A 17,908-nucleotide genomic window follows, 5' to 3' on the forward strand; every position below is an offset into this window, starting at 1 on the left:
TTGTGCTCAAGAAACCATCCCTGCAGTTCTTTTAATCTCCCTCTGCTGCTGTTGTTTTGGACTTTGGCATTGCTGAGGGCTTCTTAGGCACTTGCTGTAATGAAAAATATCCAGGAAACTTTTCCTTTTCTAAGGCTAGAATGGTTTCTGCAGGTCCTTGAGATGTGACCCTATTTGTTAAAAACCAACAAATTTCAAGTGCAAATTCACACAGGTTTCCTCCCCTGAACCCTGTGCTCTGTCTGCTCTCTCCACAGTTCATTACTTTGTAATCTCAACAATTGCTAAGGAAACCTTTCTAAACTTGTCAGTTGGCAATGCAACTGCTTTTTAATTTAGTTTTAAAATAGTTTTTGAAATCAGTCTCTGCCTGTGCTATTGATTTGAACTCTTGATAAAGTTGCTGCTTAACAAGCTCTTTGCTGCCTTAAAGCCTTTCTCCAAGGGTCAAAGAATGATATTTAAGGGAGGGAAGGAGTATTGTCCAGTAGTTGTTTTCTAAATGTAAGTTTCTTTAAAAGCAGTTTTGACTTTTAAAGTGAAATTAAGGCACTTGAATTATATATATACACATATATATATCCATTCAATTTTTGTGTCTGGTTCTCATAATTAATGTACTTTATACTTGGTTGTCATCAGATGGTTTCCTGAACTGAGGTCCCTTGAAGTGATCAAGCTTGCAGAAACTTAAGAGCCTTGTTCTATCTGAAAAATTGAGAGGTTTTTTGATGACAAGGTTATATGTTTTAGAAAATCTTTAGAACATTGTGCACCTTTCCAGGTCGGGGTGACAAAGGTGCCAAACAGAAGACTCCAGGACAAAACATGATTCCTAATCACTTTCTGCAACAAAACTTATATTTTAAGTACACGTGGGAAGTTTTGTAACATTCAGCACTGTAGATGTGGGGCCTCTCTGGAAGTGGACTGTGGTTCATAGCAGTTAATTTAAAACAATTTGATGTAGAAGTTGATTAATTCATCTTTTGTGAAAGCCTTATCAGTAATTTTTATGAAGTTGATCAGAAGGAAGCAATGGAGAGCTTTAGGTCTGTGGGTTAAACCAGCAGTTACATGTATTTCATGGCTGTTTTTCGAGCTGTACTGGCTCTCAACAGCTTCCCCTGTGGAAGACAAGAACATTAGGGTATCCTGCAAGAATGCAGAGAGCCTTATGTGCCAAGAGATTGGCAAGGCCTGAGCAAAATTTTCTTGCAGTCGAGCCCCAGCAGCCTGCCCAGGCTGTGAAATGTGCTTTGTAACCAACTTCAGCCCTGCACAAGTATGGGGCTTGCTGTGTTAACGTTTAAAAGACTAAGGCATACCCGTAAGACAATTATAATTGAACTTAATACTACAACTGCATGTTGTTCCTTAACTGCTGAGGAGGAATCTTCAATAGGTGTGGACACAAAAAGGCAGCTGATTCTCAAGTAAAGGGTTCATTCTCTGCTGGGAATGTTGCTCCTTGTTATGACTACCTTAAACACCAGGGGTCCTTACTGAACATAAAATCGGTACTACTCTTATCTCTCTGAAATCCAAACACTCTGCACAGGTTTATACACAGAATTACTGAGCAACAGGGCAAGATGGTACATGGGATGACATGTGGCACACATCTGTGCTCCATGCCATGTTTCCCTCAGAGATAACCACTTATTTGTTCTCATCTATTGCCTGTATCTGGTAGGCATGGAAAGAATATTCTGGGAGAAAACTAGAGCCTCAGAAACTTGACTTGTCCTCCTTTCCAGCTCAGTTGTGTGCTTTTGTCCCATGTCCTGAATGAGGATGCAGATATTAACTCCTTTGTCCTGGTATTCAGTAATATGCCTGGAAAATCTGTCTTAAGTGGAACCCTGACTGTGAAATGAAATATATGACTTTAAAAAGCTAAGGAAGTGTAGACAAAATCTTGAAATGCCGTTTTATGAGGAAGAAAGAATTTGTAGCAAAGCCTTTTCTGGAACTAAATATAGTGAAATGTCCACGGTGATTCTGTTTTCTGTACTGAAATCACTACATTGCTGCTGTGAGCTATGTAAAGGCCTAACTGTAAGTTTTCCAATTATTTTAGGTTTTGGGTTTTTTTCCTAAGATGGCAGGAAGAAGGGGTGAAGGCAGGAGCAAATTAAGTATATGACATTCTAAATGTGTTGCTGCAGTTGGTCCAAACTGGAATATTATGAGAAGTAGGACCCTGCTGAAGGCTATGTAAAGAAAGCTATCGTAATAGAAAGTTCATAGGGCATCCCTGCACATAGTGCTGCAAATACACATCCTGTGACCTGGTTGTTAGTGAGACAAGCTTTGCTGCCAGGTGTTAGTTTGTTCTGCATTGCTGGCTTTGCCAGTTTGTAACACATTGTAAGCACTAGACCCTACTGGCTAAACAAAGTGCAGTTACTTGTGTGGAGCAGTGGTGTTGAGTCTAGTCTTTATATTGTTTTGTGCTTTGTTTCTACATGATCGTGGTACTCATTTGCTGCTGCAGAGAGTTTCCGATTCCAAGGGTAGGATATATCCTAAGCACACACCTACATATCCTCTCTTCCTATACTCCTTTAACCTACAAATGAAAGCATCCATTAAAGCTATGCTGCCTCGTTCTTGACCAGTTTTACCTGAAAACACATCAAGGAAGATGCTTGGGGTAGTGTTTTCAGGTGAGAGCAGGGGATACATCTTGGTCAAGCCCAGAAATAGAGCCAGTTCTTCAACTCTTTGAGTCTGCAGCCCGGGAGACTGCCCTGATGAAAAGCCCAGTCCATACTGCAAAAGACTGTGAACAGAGGCCCAGTGGCTGCACCTAATAATATTAATAAGTCTGTGAACCTGCAAATGCTACCTTTCATCCCTGGCCTGAAGGGTAGGCTCCTTGTCTTCAGTTTATTTATTTATTTCAAGCAGCATTGTTGGTTGGTTTCTATAAAGCTATCCTGAGCCAGTGGTGTTTCCACTGGCATATCTCCTCATATTGCTGCAGGGAAATTTCTCCAGAAGCAAAGCCTGGCCCATAACCAAAAGGCATGACCCTACAAACACTTATCAGGGCATTGGTCTCTGCTCTCACCACACTTTGTGAGTAATCCATGCAAATGAACAGGCTGATATAAAGGTGTATATTTTTATAGTGTGTCAGGGATTATGCTGAATTATGGGCACTGAGGAATAGGGTCCAATGCAAAGCTGAATTGTTTAATAGCCGAAGAGATTGTTCCTGGGGACCTGTTGGTGTGAGGAAGATCTGGCAGTGTTTATGCCTGCTTTACATAAGGAGGATCTGAATTCCACTCCCATTTGTGCTCAGGTTTCTCTTCTCTGGGAGTGCTAAACTTGCTTCAGTGCATTCATGTATGAGTGAAGATAGATTTAGATATATATGCACACACACATATATAAATTGTTCATGTGTTCATGAAGCTTGATGTAAAATCAGGTATGTCAGCTCAGTAGTAGCAACACAGGCAAAGTTAATCAGGGAAAGGAGCAATATCAAGAGACCACAAGAACTGACCCATTTCAACAAAAATGCACATGTATGAAGTACCTTCCATGCAGGCTGGCTGCTCTGCAGAGGAGTGATGGCCAACTATGCCCTTAGCACAGAGCATCAGTCACCGAGGCGATTGTTCTCAACCGTTTGTGTGTTATTTAATTTCAAGAACAACTTCACTTCAGAAAAACCAACCTAAGAGAAGTTAACCTTGCAGTTAAGCCTGAAAAGAACATGTAAGGGTCAGGGCCTTCAAAAAGAAATGAGAAAATGTGAGCCCTTAAAGAGAAATTATGTTAACGTGAGTTTCTGTAACATTTTCAAGTCCTTTGAAACCTGAAACACGGTTTTCTTTCTCCATTTTAGGGGGCAGAGGTAAAGTAAAAGGTAAAATCACAATTTTTCAGTGGCTGACTCTTAGGACTACTCATGACTTGTTTTTTGTGAGAATACTCAAAAGAGCACTTTCCATTCTGTACCTCAGCTTCTAGCAGCCTAATTCTGCAAAAACGCAATTAATCTGTCTCCCAACCTTCCTGTTTCTCTAAAGGTTTGTTTTAGTGGTTGTTCAAAGATAGAAGAGCTACTTCAGAACAAAAGTCCACAAAAGTTTCTCTTGCTGTAAAGGCCAAGCCTACAGCCTGGAAAGTTAAAAATGAAGAAGGTAAAAATCAAAGTTTATTTCAGAGTTCTTGTAGCATCATCTTATGTGTAGCTTCTGCTAATGTGTAGCTTTCCCAGGCATAATAAAATATTAATGTTACAATTTGTACCAGGAAGCATAGCAAGTTTTTCTAGTTTCACAGGGTTCAAGAAGGAGACCATAATAGCTTCTAGTCAGGATCATAAAACAAATGCAGTAGGAGAATTATTTTGTAGATTAGTGTAGTCAGACACGTAAGTAGTCCCCACTCTTACTGTTTACCATGAGGAGATGCCTTCTATAAGCTGGGTTAAGGTGAAGGGGAACATGCAAAACACAGCATCTCACACTCTGAAAAAGACAAACCACAGGAGAATACTGTTGCTCTGCATGCTGTTCTCTTTCCTGGCATATAGATAATATTGCACTGGGCTTGATGCATGTGTGTGGGAAGCAGTTCCCTGTAGGCAGGGAAGGAAAATTAAGCTATCTGAGCCGTATTTTATTCTATGTCTATGACTTGATCCAGCCAGCTCAGAGCTTCCTAATAACTTCAGTCCCATTAACAAGAAGAGATCTAATTTTCCTTTCCCTCTCAATATATTCAGACAGGAGCTGTTATTTCTTCCAATTCCTATATCCAAGACACAGTTATAAGTGAGCCTTTGCTGCAGTGTCCTAGAAGTTTGCATGGGTTCAGAAGGTGATGGTCTCCAGCTCACAAAGTCCCTGAGCCACAACCTGCTGGACTTTGGGAGCACACTCTTCAGGAGCAGTGGTATGTGTTTGTGCTCATGCTCTTCCTCAGTGCTCTGTTCTTTGGTCATGGGATAGAGACAGGGCACTGAACTGGGTGGGCTTTTGATCTGCCCAAGTTCTTATGTTTTTGTTTTCCTTCTGGAAATAAAAATTAATAAGCCTAGCATTATAAACTTTGAAAATTCCATAAAATCACCTCGTATTTTATTTCCATAAATCCATGACTGCAGAGGCTACACCTTACTAGTCAATACTGTTGATGAGGTAAAAGCCACCATAGTAACCAAGTTTGTAATGTTGTAATGTCAGCAATGGGGGTGATTTATTCTTGCTGCGAGGACTGAGATAGATGCATCTATCAATATGTGGGAGATAGGTGATGGTATCTCAAAACCCGGGCTTAAAAACAAGAAGAAAGCTGTTAACTTAAGGGAAAAACACTTCTGGAACAAGAGGTGACATCCTGGAATGTACACATAAAGGCACACTCAGAAAAAAACTAATATTTTTTTGGTATACTGTAGAATCAAAGAATGACCCAGATTGACCTAAACTGTCCCTTAGTGTTTAATATTTTTCCTTTTTCCTTCAATAACAAGAGGACTGAAAGGTCAGAGTCTTTTTAACTATGTGTTCTCTTTGAGTATTTCAGTAAAGAAAATACAGAATCATTTTGCTTCAACTCAAAAGTAGCTCCTTACTTTACCTTACTTAATTACTTTTAAAGTAGCCAAAAGCTTCCATTCTGGTTGCTTATTAAAATAATTGATTCATTATTTGCTTGTTTTTATACAGATTTCATTCTTACTTGTAGACCATAAACAAAGTTCAAGATCATGAAGCCATCTTTTCTGATTTGCTTTAGAAAAACATATAAATCATTTAGACTCAAACTAATGGTAGAAAAATATCAATATGAATGCATTTGAGGTAATTCATTTACAATTTTGTAATTAATTTACTATTTTGATAACATCTTAATTAGGAAGATTTCTTTGGGACTATCTTATGAAAACAAGTCATGACCAGGATTTCCTTTTCTTTCTTTTCCCTTCACGTTTTTTAACCACACTTTCAAAATCACCAAAAGCTGACTGAGTAACAGTCCTTGAATGTGAAAGATTTCCATTCAGGTTTGATTGACAGGACAAACATCCTACCAAAAGGGCTTTTTAGTATTTGGATTACCAGTCAATGACTCTTTGTGAGCAGCACTGAGTGTTCTTGGCTTCACCTTAATTTTAAAACTTCACAATTTTTCATAAGATGGAATAGCTGTTTTCTGTCCAACTCTAAACAATGAGCTTCTTTAATTGAAGCAGATGAAATCTCTGATGCTCCTTTGCTAATGGCATTCCTTGTTACTGGAATATAATTCAGCAAGATGAACAAGAGACTATTTTTGACATGAACACTATGAAGGGAAAATATTTTTCTGGATTAGATGTGTTTATTTTTTGTGAGTAACACATGCTAGATCATTAACAGTTTCATTATCAACAACAAAAAATATTGCAGGGTAAACAAAACCAAAGCACAACCTTGGAAAATATAGAGTTATACCTAGAAGCCAAACTTTTTTCAATCATGTTAAAAGGTATTTAGGATATTAATAACCTTTAAAAAAATAAAAATCAAAAACCTAGAAGCACTACAGCAACAAAAAACCTGAAAAGTTTACCACCAAGGAAATGCATGTGAAAAGCTCTAGATGCAGTAGAACTAATCTATCAGGAGATCCACTAGTAATAATTGGTACAGATTCTCCTAATTAGTGATTGTACCACCTTTTAAACATCCTTCAAATTCTGTTTGTGTTACTTCACGTTCTGCTTTATAACTATTAAAAGTATTCCTTAAATTGAAAAAAAAATTTAAAATACACAAAAAATTAGTTGTTCAACTCATCTATACAAGCAAATTCTTTGATATCTAGTCCTCTACTTCAGTGAAGGAAGTCAGGGAATGTTTTCCTAGAGAGCAGATCACTAGAAAATTAGTACCTCAGAGGTACTCATGGTCTCCATATTAAAATTACTGGAGCTGGTTTTCCCATAAGCAAATTTTTCTGCATCTTATTTCAACAGCTAAAGTTAAGATGCAGAGTCAGCCCATCGATTTTTATAGAGTGATGAAAGTTTGAAGTGAAGACTGCACATAATTTTTATTGCAGCAATCTTACCAACCACTGAACTGTTGTTCTTACCTACAACAATTCAAAGTGTGAGTGCTCCTCAGTGTTCACTGTCTTATCCTGTCCCTCTACCCTTCTCCACACACAGAGTTTCACACTGCACGTTGGGAGAAACTTTTGTTGTGTCACATTCCATTTCTGGCTTAAGCTGTATATTTCTGGGCTGTGTGAAACAGCTGGGGTTTTTTATACCTTCAAAGAATTCAGATTTCTTTGTAAATGGAACATCTGTACATTTCAGATGGAAACGTAGAAGATAACTGTAGCATTTTTTTCAACTTTTTTCCTCAGTTTGATCATAGATGTGACAATTTGGGTAGTGCTCATGTCACCCTTCTCCACTAGCTCTCCTTTTGGCACACATTTCATCCACAAAAATCGACGATTGCACTGTTCTGTCATATGTAAACCCCTAACTTTGAAAGGGAACATTTTATCTGGATTTTTACTACGATCATTGTTCAAGAACTCGACTGACTGGTAAATGTGAGTCCTAGAAAGAGTGGGGGGAAATTTTTCATTCTTTGGGTGTTCCTTGAGTGAAATTTTCCTCCCTTAGATGTAGCGTAAGTTTAAGGCAGAGGTTTTCTTTCCTAGCCTTTGGTGGCTGGATGGTAAAAGCTGTTGTATTTAAAGAGGTACATGCTCTTTCACTAGGTTCTCGTGAAAGAAAGGGAGAAGAAAGGAGGAGACAAAGCAACCTCTAATAGGTTATTTTTGCACATTTATAACTGTAGCCACTGGTGCTACCCCATTTATCTAGGACAGAAGTGTAACAGAGGCTAAAGAAAGTAGGTCAGAGCACATGAGCTTGTATGTGCCTGCCAAAAAAGGCTCTGTAGGTAGATGAAGATATTGAAAAATGTGGGCCCAACAGAAGCCCCTCAGCTTTATTGTGTGCAGGACCACTGGGATGGGGCTCATTTGCCTAGCTGGGATCTTTATGCCAGCACCAATGTACAACCATCTGACCACACCCCAGTTTCAAAAAGATCAGAGGTTGTTCTTTGCAAACGGATTAGTCGTGGTTTATCCTTTTGGATAAATTGACAGTGGGCAGTTAGCATAGGCTAACTCATCCTGTGATAAAGATTTGAAGGTGATTAAGCATTCTGTCTCTACTTACTGGCCTCACAGACATCTTGGAGATCACTGCTGCTTCTTTTTGACTCTTCAGCCTGTAAGGAAACTGCAAATAAAATGCCCTTTCTAATCTAGGTGGACTCCTAGTCCAGTGCCCTTTCTGATTTCAGTATTTACCAGGTTTTTTAAAGCTGGTGTTGTAACCCCTGCCTAGAAACCTAAGTTAAGGTCTATACTTGTATTAATTTAAGAACTTGATTTAGCTGGATGACCCATTCTGACAGCCCTCCTAAACTTTGTTTCATAGCCAGTGAGAAAACTCTAATCCATTTGTTCAATGGTTTCTGCAGGAGTTAACTGTAATCCTAAACCTGAAACCAAGCAATTGGATCTAACTTACCCTCTTGATTCTTCCTCTAAAAGTAAGCATTGCCTCAGGCTGGAACAAGCCAAATCTTAGCCCACCAGTGCTCTCTAAGCTCATTCTGTTTAGCCATGCTGATAACTCACATGGAAACAAATTCCTTCTTGCTTCCAGACTTCCATAGCCAGCAGGCTGATGTTTGATTTGCCAGTTAAACATCACTGGTTAGTCATGGATCTGGGACACATCAAGAAAGCTGCTCTCAAATGCTGATAAGAACCAGCTTCTCATGTGATTAAGCCTCATTCCCATAATGTCAGGCTGGAAGTCCTGGAGCAGGCTCGTCATACTTGTCCCTCCAGTATGAGCAGGAGTGCTCATGTTTTCTCAAACTGGCAAGTGTCTGCACTTCATGAGAGAATGGCTGCCATGGGATTCATCATCTGTCTCAAACTGGCTTTGCACACCTCTTTCGTGTCCTCCCTCTCCTACGTTCATGTTCTTTTATGTTCAAAGGCTTGGTATCTCTGAGCAGGTGCTGTATGTCATAAACAACCTCAGCTAGACATGCATAAAATTCAACAGAGAATTGGCACACATGGGAGCTTGCATGTTAGTGGGAAAACTGATTAAGATAATGCCCAGATACCTTCAATGAGAGGTAAAAGGAGAACATGGGAACTTGCACACATGTCGGCTTTATGATGGATTAAATAATGAAAAGGGTTTGAATTTTGGAAGAAAATAATAGATTGAAATGTAATGAATCTGTCAGCTTGGTTTAGTGAGAATGATAGGTCTTTTGAACCCGTTGCTCCTCTAAGCGTAAGTTAAGGTTAAAAGTCTGTCTGACAAAGGCAACTGTGTTTGTTCAATGCTATTTATTATGTTTTTAGGGTCTCTCAACAGCATTATAGCCTTTTTGTAGTAAATTTTTCAGCTTGTATGTCTTTCCATACAAGTTCAAAAATGTAATAAATACTTATGCATTATTAACAAATAAATACCGTGCCATGACCAAATAATTGGGATTATGAGGACCATTTAAAAGTTCTGATCTGTTCAAATAGCAGTTTGTCTTCCTGTTTTGAACTATTTCTACCTGAAAAGGAAACATTGAACAAAATGAGTCTGTACAAATTGCTTCTTTACTTGCATTGGACAAAGGGGCAGAGGTCGTGCAGTGCGCTGTGCTAGATGGCTCATGGAGAGTGCAGCTGCTGTCTGTCATTGCACTGAAAATCCTGGCCAGGGAGTCTTGAATAGCTCCCAGGCCAGAAGTTAAACCAAGGAGGAACTGACAGGAAAGGAAAAAAAAAATATATATTTGTAAACACTTCTACAGAGATGTAAAGTATAAGTGTAGCCGACTTAGGTGGCAACACAGCCTATTCTGCAGCAGTAAATTGCCCATTAGAGGTTTCAAAATAGCAGTGCTAGAAAAGTCTACATCCCTGTTTACCGTTCAGCCTGCAGAAGAGAAAGCTGCATGGAGACCTCATAGCAGCCTTCCAGTATCTGAAGGAAGCCAGAGAGGGACTTTTCATCAGGAACTGTAGTGATAGGACAAGAGGTTATGGGTTCAAACTGAAAGAGGGGAAATTTAGGTTAAATATATGGAAAAAATTCTTTGAGGGTGGTGAGGCACTGGAACAAGTAACAGGTTGCCCAGAAAAGTTGTGGATGCCCCATCCCTGGAAGTGTTCCAGGCCCAGCTGCATGGAGCCCTGAGCAACCTGGTCTAGTGGAAGGTGTTCCCCTGTATGGCAAGAGGGCTGGATTGAGATGATCATTAAGGTCCCTCTCAACCTAGGCCATTCTATGACACTGTGATTTTTATTACTTTCTGAAAGCCACATAGTGAATAACACAATTAAACCCTGAACTGAACAGAAAATTGACTTTAAAAGGAGCAGAGCTGAGTTCGAGCTAAATCTGAAGTGCTATTTGAAACTTGCCCTAAACTCATACTTTTGGACTAAATATAGAAAGCTGTTTAAATGTTAACAATTAATAAATCATCAGTCAAATACTAGTTGTGTGTTTTAAAAAGAACTGTTAGCCTTACTCTGCCCTTGTTTTAATTTTGCCACACCTGTAAGAGCTATGCTGTTACTGACAAAGCTTGTATTTCCACTTTATTGTTATGCTTGCTGCCAGACTGATGAACCCAGATGGTACAGTGCAGAAATTTCTATAATCTAATATGCAATAAATCTTCCTGCTGGAAAATCTACATGTGTTCCTGAAGTTTCTAAGTAAAGTTGCAGCAAAAGTAGTATGACAGCATGGGCTTTACCTTGCTGCTATTAAAAGTGATGACAAAGCCACTGAGTGCTTAAGTACACACATTCAGTTTGACCAAGAATATTGTTAGAAATCTGTGTGTAGCCACACTGCAGTGATAATTCAGATAATCTGTTTAGTATTGGGTTTGTATGGCTGCGTGGCAGTAAAAATTCCTTGTGTCAGAAATTCTTATTTACTGATATTGATCCTTTCCCTATTCCAGTATTCAGTATGTTTCCAAGAAATGCAGCAAACCCGGCACTATTAGCATTAAAAAAAATTATAGCAACCAGAGGTGCTCCTTATAATAGGATCTTGTGAACAGGTTGATGGATAGTGTGGGAGTTTAAAAACAGGATGCTACTACAAAGGGGAGAGTCAGTCATTTTTTCCTTCTGTGCCTCACTCAGCCTGTTTTCTGTGCAGTGTTGGGGAGCTTTTATGGTGAAAGCTACATCAGTAGTTACAGAGAGCTTGAGAGTTCTCCAGTGAACTCCATAAGCACAAGCCTTACCAAACCAATCAGCTTTGACTCAGTGCAATCTGTAGTTTTTCTACTACTTTCAGAGAAAGAAAGATTAGGACGTTAGATCATAGATGTTTCATCATGATGCACAAAAACTCCCAACAAATTGTCACAATGTTAAATCATTCCACTTGCTTGGCTATATATAAATTACGTATTCTTTCACTGTTACTGTTTGAAACTTCCAGAACATTCAATAGGACTGGAAAATAATTCAATATGGAATTAAAAATCAGCTGCTGTTTTGTTAGCTGTAGGCGAGGAACAAAATAATTGCTTTCAGCAATAGTATTTGTTCTTAAATGGCTTTAAGCTGAAGGAGGGTAAATTTAGATTAGATATTAGGAAGAAATTCTTTACTGTGAGAGTAATGAGGCACTGGAACAGGTTGCCCAGAGAAGCTGTGGGTACCCCATCCCTGGCAGATTGGATGGGGCTCTGAGCAGCCTGGTCTACTGGAGGGTGTCATTGCCCACAGCAGGGGGTTGGAACAAGATGATCTTTAAGGTCCCTTTCCAACCCAAACGATTCCATGATTCTATTTTGCAGTACAAGTACACGAGAAACATCTTTATTTCAATCAGAAATATTATATTTTACATTTTAAAAATAATTTATCACAGGAGGAAGATGTTTTGTATAAAATACTATTGTAGATATTACTCATTAAATAATTTGAAATCACTTAGCATTTTATGCTTTATAAATGTAAATGCCAATTTGAATGTTTCTGATGTTTTCCATAGACTCCAGTAGTGAAAGGTCAGGTCTAACCTAATTAATCATTACAGTGTTGTTGCTAGGTATTCCTGACTCTTGGACACAAAGCTGAGGCAGAAAATCATCTGATAAAGGCCAAAGAATGAGTCAATAGCAGACTTGAGATTAGAACTCTAAGTTCTTGCTTCCTGGTTTCATTCTGAATCATAAATTAACTTGTAAGTGCTAAAGCGAAGAGGGAGGTCAGTAACAATTTAATTTAATTTAGGCTTCTCACATTCATTTTTCTGCTTTCTAAAATCTACTAGTTAAAAATATCTGAAAGACGGAAACAGTCTGATTCTGATTTCTGATGCAGACATGCAAACCGAAAATTAAATAGAAGTATTAATATGCAAAAAAAAGGCATAGATGGTGGTTCTATTATTAAAAAAAATGAGATTAGAAGGTTAATTCTTAAGCCTGTCTCTCATTCCCTGGACTGGGGAGCCCTGCATCCCAGCTGGTTGTGCTCGCTGCTCAGTGCTGCAACCACCTCACTAACAGGTTGCAGTAAGGGATGGCTCTCCTGGCAGCCTCTTATTGACATTCACGTCATGGAGAGCTCACCATTTCTTCAAAATATATTTTGAATTTTAATTCCTGTGGCTTCCAGAGGAAAAAATAGCAGTAATGTGACTCATCTAATTGGCGAAATGGTGTTTCTCTGAATTTGCCATACATTGCTCTAGAGCGACAGCCCAGGGGAATGGCGAGAGTCTCGTGAGTGGCAGGCAGTTGCTGAATGTCATAGAATTATCAAGATTAGAAGACAACTTTAAGATGATTCAGTCCAACTGTCAACCCAGCACCACCACTGTAACCCTTAAACCACTAACCATATCACCCAGTGCCAGATCCAGACGTTCCTTAAACACTTCCAGGAATGGTGACTCCACTACCTGCCTGGGCAACTTATTCCAGTGCCTGACCTCCCTAACAGTGAGAAATTTTTTCTAATATCTAATCTGAATCTCAGCTTTAGGCCATTTCCTCTGGTCTTCTCGCTGTAGGCACAGCAGAAGAGACCAGCCCCTACCTCACCACAACCTCCTTTCAGGGAGCTGTAGAGAGTGATGAGGTCCCCCCAACCTTCTTCTTCTTGAGACTTCATAAACCCAGCTCTCTCAGCTGCCCCTCATAGGACATGTGCTCCAGACACTTCCTCAACTCCATTGCCCTTCGCTGGACACACTCCAGCACCTCAGTGTCCTTTTTAAAGTGGACACTAAACAGAACAAAGCACTTCAAGGCGTGGCCTCACCAGTGCCAAGTACAGGGTCAGAATCACTTCCCTGGTCCTGCTGGCCACACTGTTCCTGATCCAGGCCAGGATGCCATTGGCCTTCTTGGCTGCCTGGGCACACTCTGGCTCATGTTCCGTCGCTGTGACCAGCGCTCCCAGGTCTTCTTCCACTGCGCAGCTTTTCAGCCGCTCTGCCCAAGACCTGTAGCACTGCAGGGGGTTATTGTGGCTAAAGTGTAGGACTTACACGCTGTTGAAGTAAAAAAATGGCGTTGATTAAGTGAAAAAGTGGAGTTCACTAAGTAAAAAATGGAGTTTATTAAGTAAAAAAACGGAGTTCATTAAGTACAAAATGGGGCTTTAGTAGAATCACAGTAAGGTTTAGGTTGGAAGCAAACTTAAAGATCATCTTATTCGAACCCCCTGCCATGGGCAGGGACAACTTCCACTAGACCAAGTTGCTCAGAGCTCCATCCAACCTGGCCTTGAACACCCTTCCAGCACCTGAAGGGAACTTACAGAAAAGGTGGGGCAAGACTATTTACAAGAGCATGTTGTGACAGGACAAGGGGGAACGGGTTCAAATTGAAAGAATTTAGGTTTAGATTAGATACTAGAAAAAAATTCTTTACTGTGAGGGTGGCGAGGCCCTGGCACAGGTTGCCCGGGGAAGCTGTGGCTGCCCCATCCCTGGAAGTGTTCAAGGCCAGGCTGGACGGGGCTGGGAGCAACCTGGGATAGTGGAAGGTGTCCCTGCCCATGGCAGGGGTGTGGAAGTACATGATCTTTAAGGTCCCTTCCAACACGAACCATGCTATGATACTATGATCCTATGATTCAGTGGGCTCCTGGGATGGGACCCCCACAGCTTTATTCGCTATAAACCGCGGTTGTGCAGCACCCCCGAGGCCGGACCCGCGGCCCCCTCAGAGCCCCCGCACAGCGGGAGCCCCGCGCCGCCGCCGCCGCCCACCGCCGCCCGCAGGGGCGCGCGAGGGCCGCCCCACGTGACCGTGCCCACGCCCCGGGAGGCTCCAGTGCGGCCGGGCGGGGAGGAGGGAAGGGGAAGGGAAGGAAGGGAGGAGGGGACGGGAGCAGCGCCGGGCCCAGGCCGGCGGCCGCGGGCTGCGAGCGCCGGGGGGCGGCCGCGGAGCGCCACGATGTGTCGCGGGGCCGTGCTGCAGCCGAGCCAGCAGAAGCTGCGGAGAAGCTCACCATCCTGAACGTACCGCGGCGTCGGCATGCTCACCCGGCTCTACAACATCAAGAAGGTGCGGGGAGCCGGGGGACGGGAGCCGCCCCGGCGCGATGCCCGCCGCCGCTCGGGCCGGCGCTGCGCAGGGCTCGGCCGCGCCGCGGCCTAGCGGCGGGGCCCGGGAGGCTGGCGGGAGCCGCCGCCCGGCCGGGGAGGGGGCCGGGCTGCCCTGCGGCCGCCGCATCGCTCTCCCGGGAGAGGGCGGAAGGAGGGGATGGAGGAGGCCGGGCCGGTGCTCGCGGCGGCCGCGGGAGCGGGGCCTGGGTCCGGCGCGGCCCCGGAGCCGCTCCCGCCCCGCTGCCGTGCATGACTCACGGGAGCCGCGAGTGGGCAGCGCCGCCCGGGCTTTTCCCACGCCGAAACCTGTCGCTACCGAAGGGGAAAAAAAAAAGGGGGTTTGGGGTAAAATTAGTAAGTTTAATTTCGATAAGTTCGAGGCGCGCGGTTGCTTAGCAGCTCCCGGCGTGAGATGGAGCGGGTGTTCGGAGCGGCCGTGGGTGCCGGGGCTGCTCCCGGAGGGAGTGGATCGGTGTTGGCCTCGGTGAGGTGGCTCGGCCGCGCAGGAGGCTGCAGGTCTCGGTGCTGAGACAAGGATGGGTCGGTCACGCCTCCGCGCTCGGTTAATTTCTGCTCTGGACGTAATCGTTGTGCTTTCCTGTAGGGGAAGAACGTAGTTCATGGCCACCCCCTGTGCCAGGTGCTTCATGTATCCTTCCCAGCTTCGTTTTCCTAACGTGTGATACATTATCTGAAAGTGTACGGCCGCTTAATCCCCTTCCAGTAACGAATACTAGTTAGATTTTATTGCTTTGCCTTTTGCACAGATATTTCTGTGAGGTTTTTCGTGTTTCAAAGAAAATGTTAGCTATTACCTTAAAGCAGCGAGCACATGCACCTTTCCCGATAAAATCTCAGCCCTGTTTCCATGCTGGGTTCAACTGCAATGGCAGAGGGAGTTTGAGTGTTTTAGGTGCTTATTTGATCGCTCTGACTTATGGACCCAGGTTTCTGTCAGGAATGACCCTGCCTGAGCGATCTGAGCTCAAGGATGTGTTTTGTCCAAGAGTTTTGTTGATGTGGGAGACCTGTACTCCAGAATTAGTAAGGGCTACCACGTGCATCGTTGATTTTAAGTAAGGTATTTTTCCAGCAAAAAAACCCAACCCAAGTGATTGAAGTATTCAGAAGTCATCCAAAGCCATGTCAGTGTTTGATGTGCGCTTGAATGTTTTCTGCAAATCTTCACTGACATAAATGAAGCATTCTGACTAAATTATTGCAAGTTCCTGACTCTCCAAAAGGTTGCTTTTAGTTTGCAGTTTTGTACATTGGAAAATCATTTCAGCTTAGTAGTAGTAACAATATAGTTACACTTTTTAACAACGGAAATTCCCTATTTGTGGGGAAAACCATCAAAATGGGGGAGCCGTTTGTGTGTGCGCTTGTTAAACTTTGCGAGGAATATACCAGGTGAAAACCAAGCGAGGGGAATTTTGCCTGAGCACAGCCCTGCTTCGGGGGGCAGGAAAACAGGACAGGAAAAATGAAAACTCATCTTCATATACAGCTATTATATCAGCATATACAGCTTAGAGTGCCTAAGCCATTGTGAGTCCAGGCTCTGTTTTCATTCCCAGGGACACTTACTGCTATTAAGCGGTCCAGTGCCTACAGACACATTTCTGCTTGGCATGTTAGGATGGCACAATCCTGAGCATGTTGGCCCATATGGTGGTAGCTTCTGCTGTTACTCGTGTCAGTGAAGTGATGCAGGTGGACAGGCTCTCCACAGGGGAGCAGCAGCACTGGAGGTGACACCATTTTTTCCTGCAAGTTCCAAGAACTGAGTCCAAAATTGCGTAGGTCTTGCATACAGAGAGAGAGGAGGTGTGACCAAGTGTCTTGACTATTGTGTGACATGTATTTTTGCAAATCTTGAGGTGTCCCAGGCAGAGCACTGTGTATTCATGTAGTGATTTATGATTTAAATAGTTGTTTTCTTCAGCTGCAGTCAGTACTGCTTGACAGGGGGAACTGGTTAGCTCTAATGAGCCCAGAAGTCTCCGGACTGACTACTGTATTTTATTGTAGCTCTCTCAGCCCAGCTGCAGCATAGCTGGATGCTTGGAGCACTTTATTTTTCTTTATTTCTTTTTTTTTTTTTTCCCTTTCTGAAAGCAGTCAATTCCAAAGCTGCTGTTTGAGATTCTCTCATAGATTCCTCCGTTGAGTATGATATTGAAACTCAAGTTACTAGAGATAACCACACAATATGTGGTTTTGTGGTTAAAGGAAATGGTTAAGACTTATTTTTAATAAGAGGAAGTGAGAGGTTGAAGTATTCGTGGCTGCCTTACAGATTGCTGTAGATACTGTCTAGAGAAGAGGGATTTTCAAGGATTAAGAATTTTCTTGACTCTTAGAAACAAAGCAGGAAAATTTTACTTCCCAGGGAATCACAGCAGTTGCTAGAAGCAGTTAGAAACTTACATACTTTATACTTCATCTTCCTATTCAAATTCCAGTTTTGATGTCGTTGTGCTTATACTTGTTAATTGTCCATAGTTTCCTGTTTACTGACCTTCTGTCTTTTGAAACAGTTAAAAGTTTGTTGCTTTTAAGACAGAGTATCTGAGTGTATGTTTTTTTTTTTTTACCTCTGAGAGTGACATGGAAAATATGAAAAGTGGAGTTAGTAAAGTAATAGCAGATGATGAGACAAAACTCATATTAGATCTGTACCGAGGTGGACTTTTTGTAGTTTGTTGTTATTTTGAAGGATGACCCTTTGCTTGCTGCTTTCAGCTGTCCCTTTGGCACTGTGACCAATATTAATCCTGAACTTGGAATTCTTACCGTTGTGGTTTCTCTCCTGGTTTGTTCCTTCTGCTTTTTAAGAATTTCTCCTCAGTCAGGTAGGCTAGCAGTTGTATTATTGTTTACCCTGTAATTCTTTTGTCAGTACTTCACTACAACTGCATCTCTATAAATCAAAGACAGCAGGGGTTTTTCATATCACTGTGTCTCAGGTGTAGCTTGGATTTCATGGTTAACTTTCAGAGCAGATCATGGCTTGTGTTGGTGAGCTCTCTGTAGTGCTGCCAGTACTGTCAGCTCAGAGCATTGCTGGAGAGTGGTGGTGGAGGAGAAGTAATCTTGTTTTTTCTGTCTTTTGTTTGTTTATGAAGCCCTTGGATACCGGGATGTATTTACAATGAAAGATTTCGTCTTGAAATACCTGAAGTACAGATTTAGCCAGAGGAAACCTAAGGAGTGTGATTTTTGAAG

The 17,908-nt window shown here is 42.1% G+C and overlaps 1 protein-coding gene across 3 annotated transcripts in view; it reads left to right on the forward strand.

Annotated features, from left to right (window-relative positions):
• The first annotated feature begins 14,493 nt into the window (after positions 1-14,493).
• The window catches only part of NCKAP1 (NCK associated protein 1), a 58,680-nt gene continuing 55,265 nt past the window's right edge, over positions 14,494-17,908 (forward strand). For 2 of the 3 annotated variants that reach the window (XM_029959614.1, XM_029959615.1), the window contains exon 1: positions 14,495-14,636. In XM_029959614.1, the coding sequence (XP_029815474.1) occupies positions 14,607-14,636 (30 nt within the window). In that variant the 5' untranslated portion in view covers positions 14,495-14,606. Of the gene's footprint in view, positions 14,637-17,908 lie in introns of all 3 variants that reach the window. The other variant, XM_029959613.1, reaches the window with a different exon arrangement.

Source organism: Manacus vitellinus, unplaced genomic scaffold, assembly GCF_001715985.3.
Source record: "Manacus vitellinus isolate BGI_N305 unplaced genomic scaffold, ASM171598v3 scaffold_20_pilon, whole genome shotgun sequence".
NCBI lineage: Eukaryota > Metazoa > Chordata > Aves > Passeriformes > Pipridae > Manacus > Manacus vitellinus.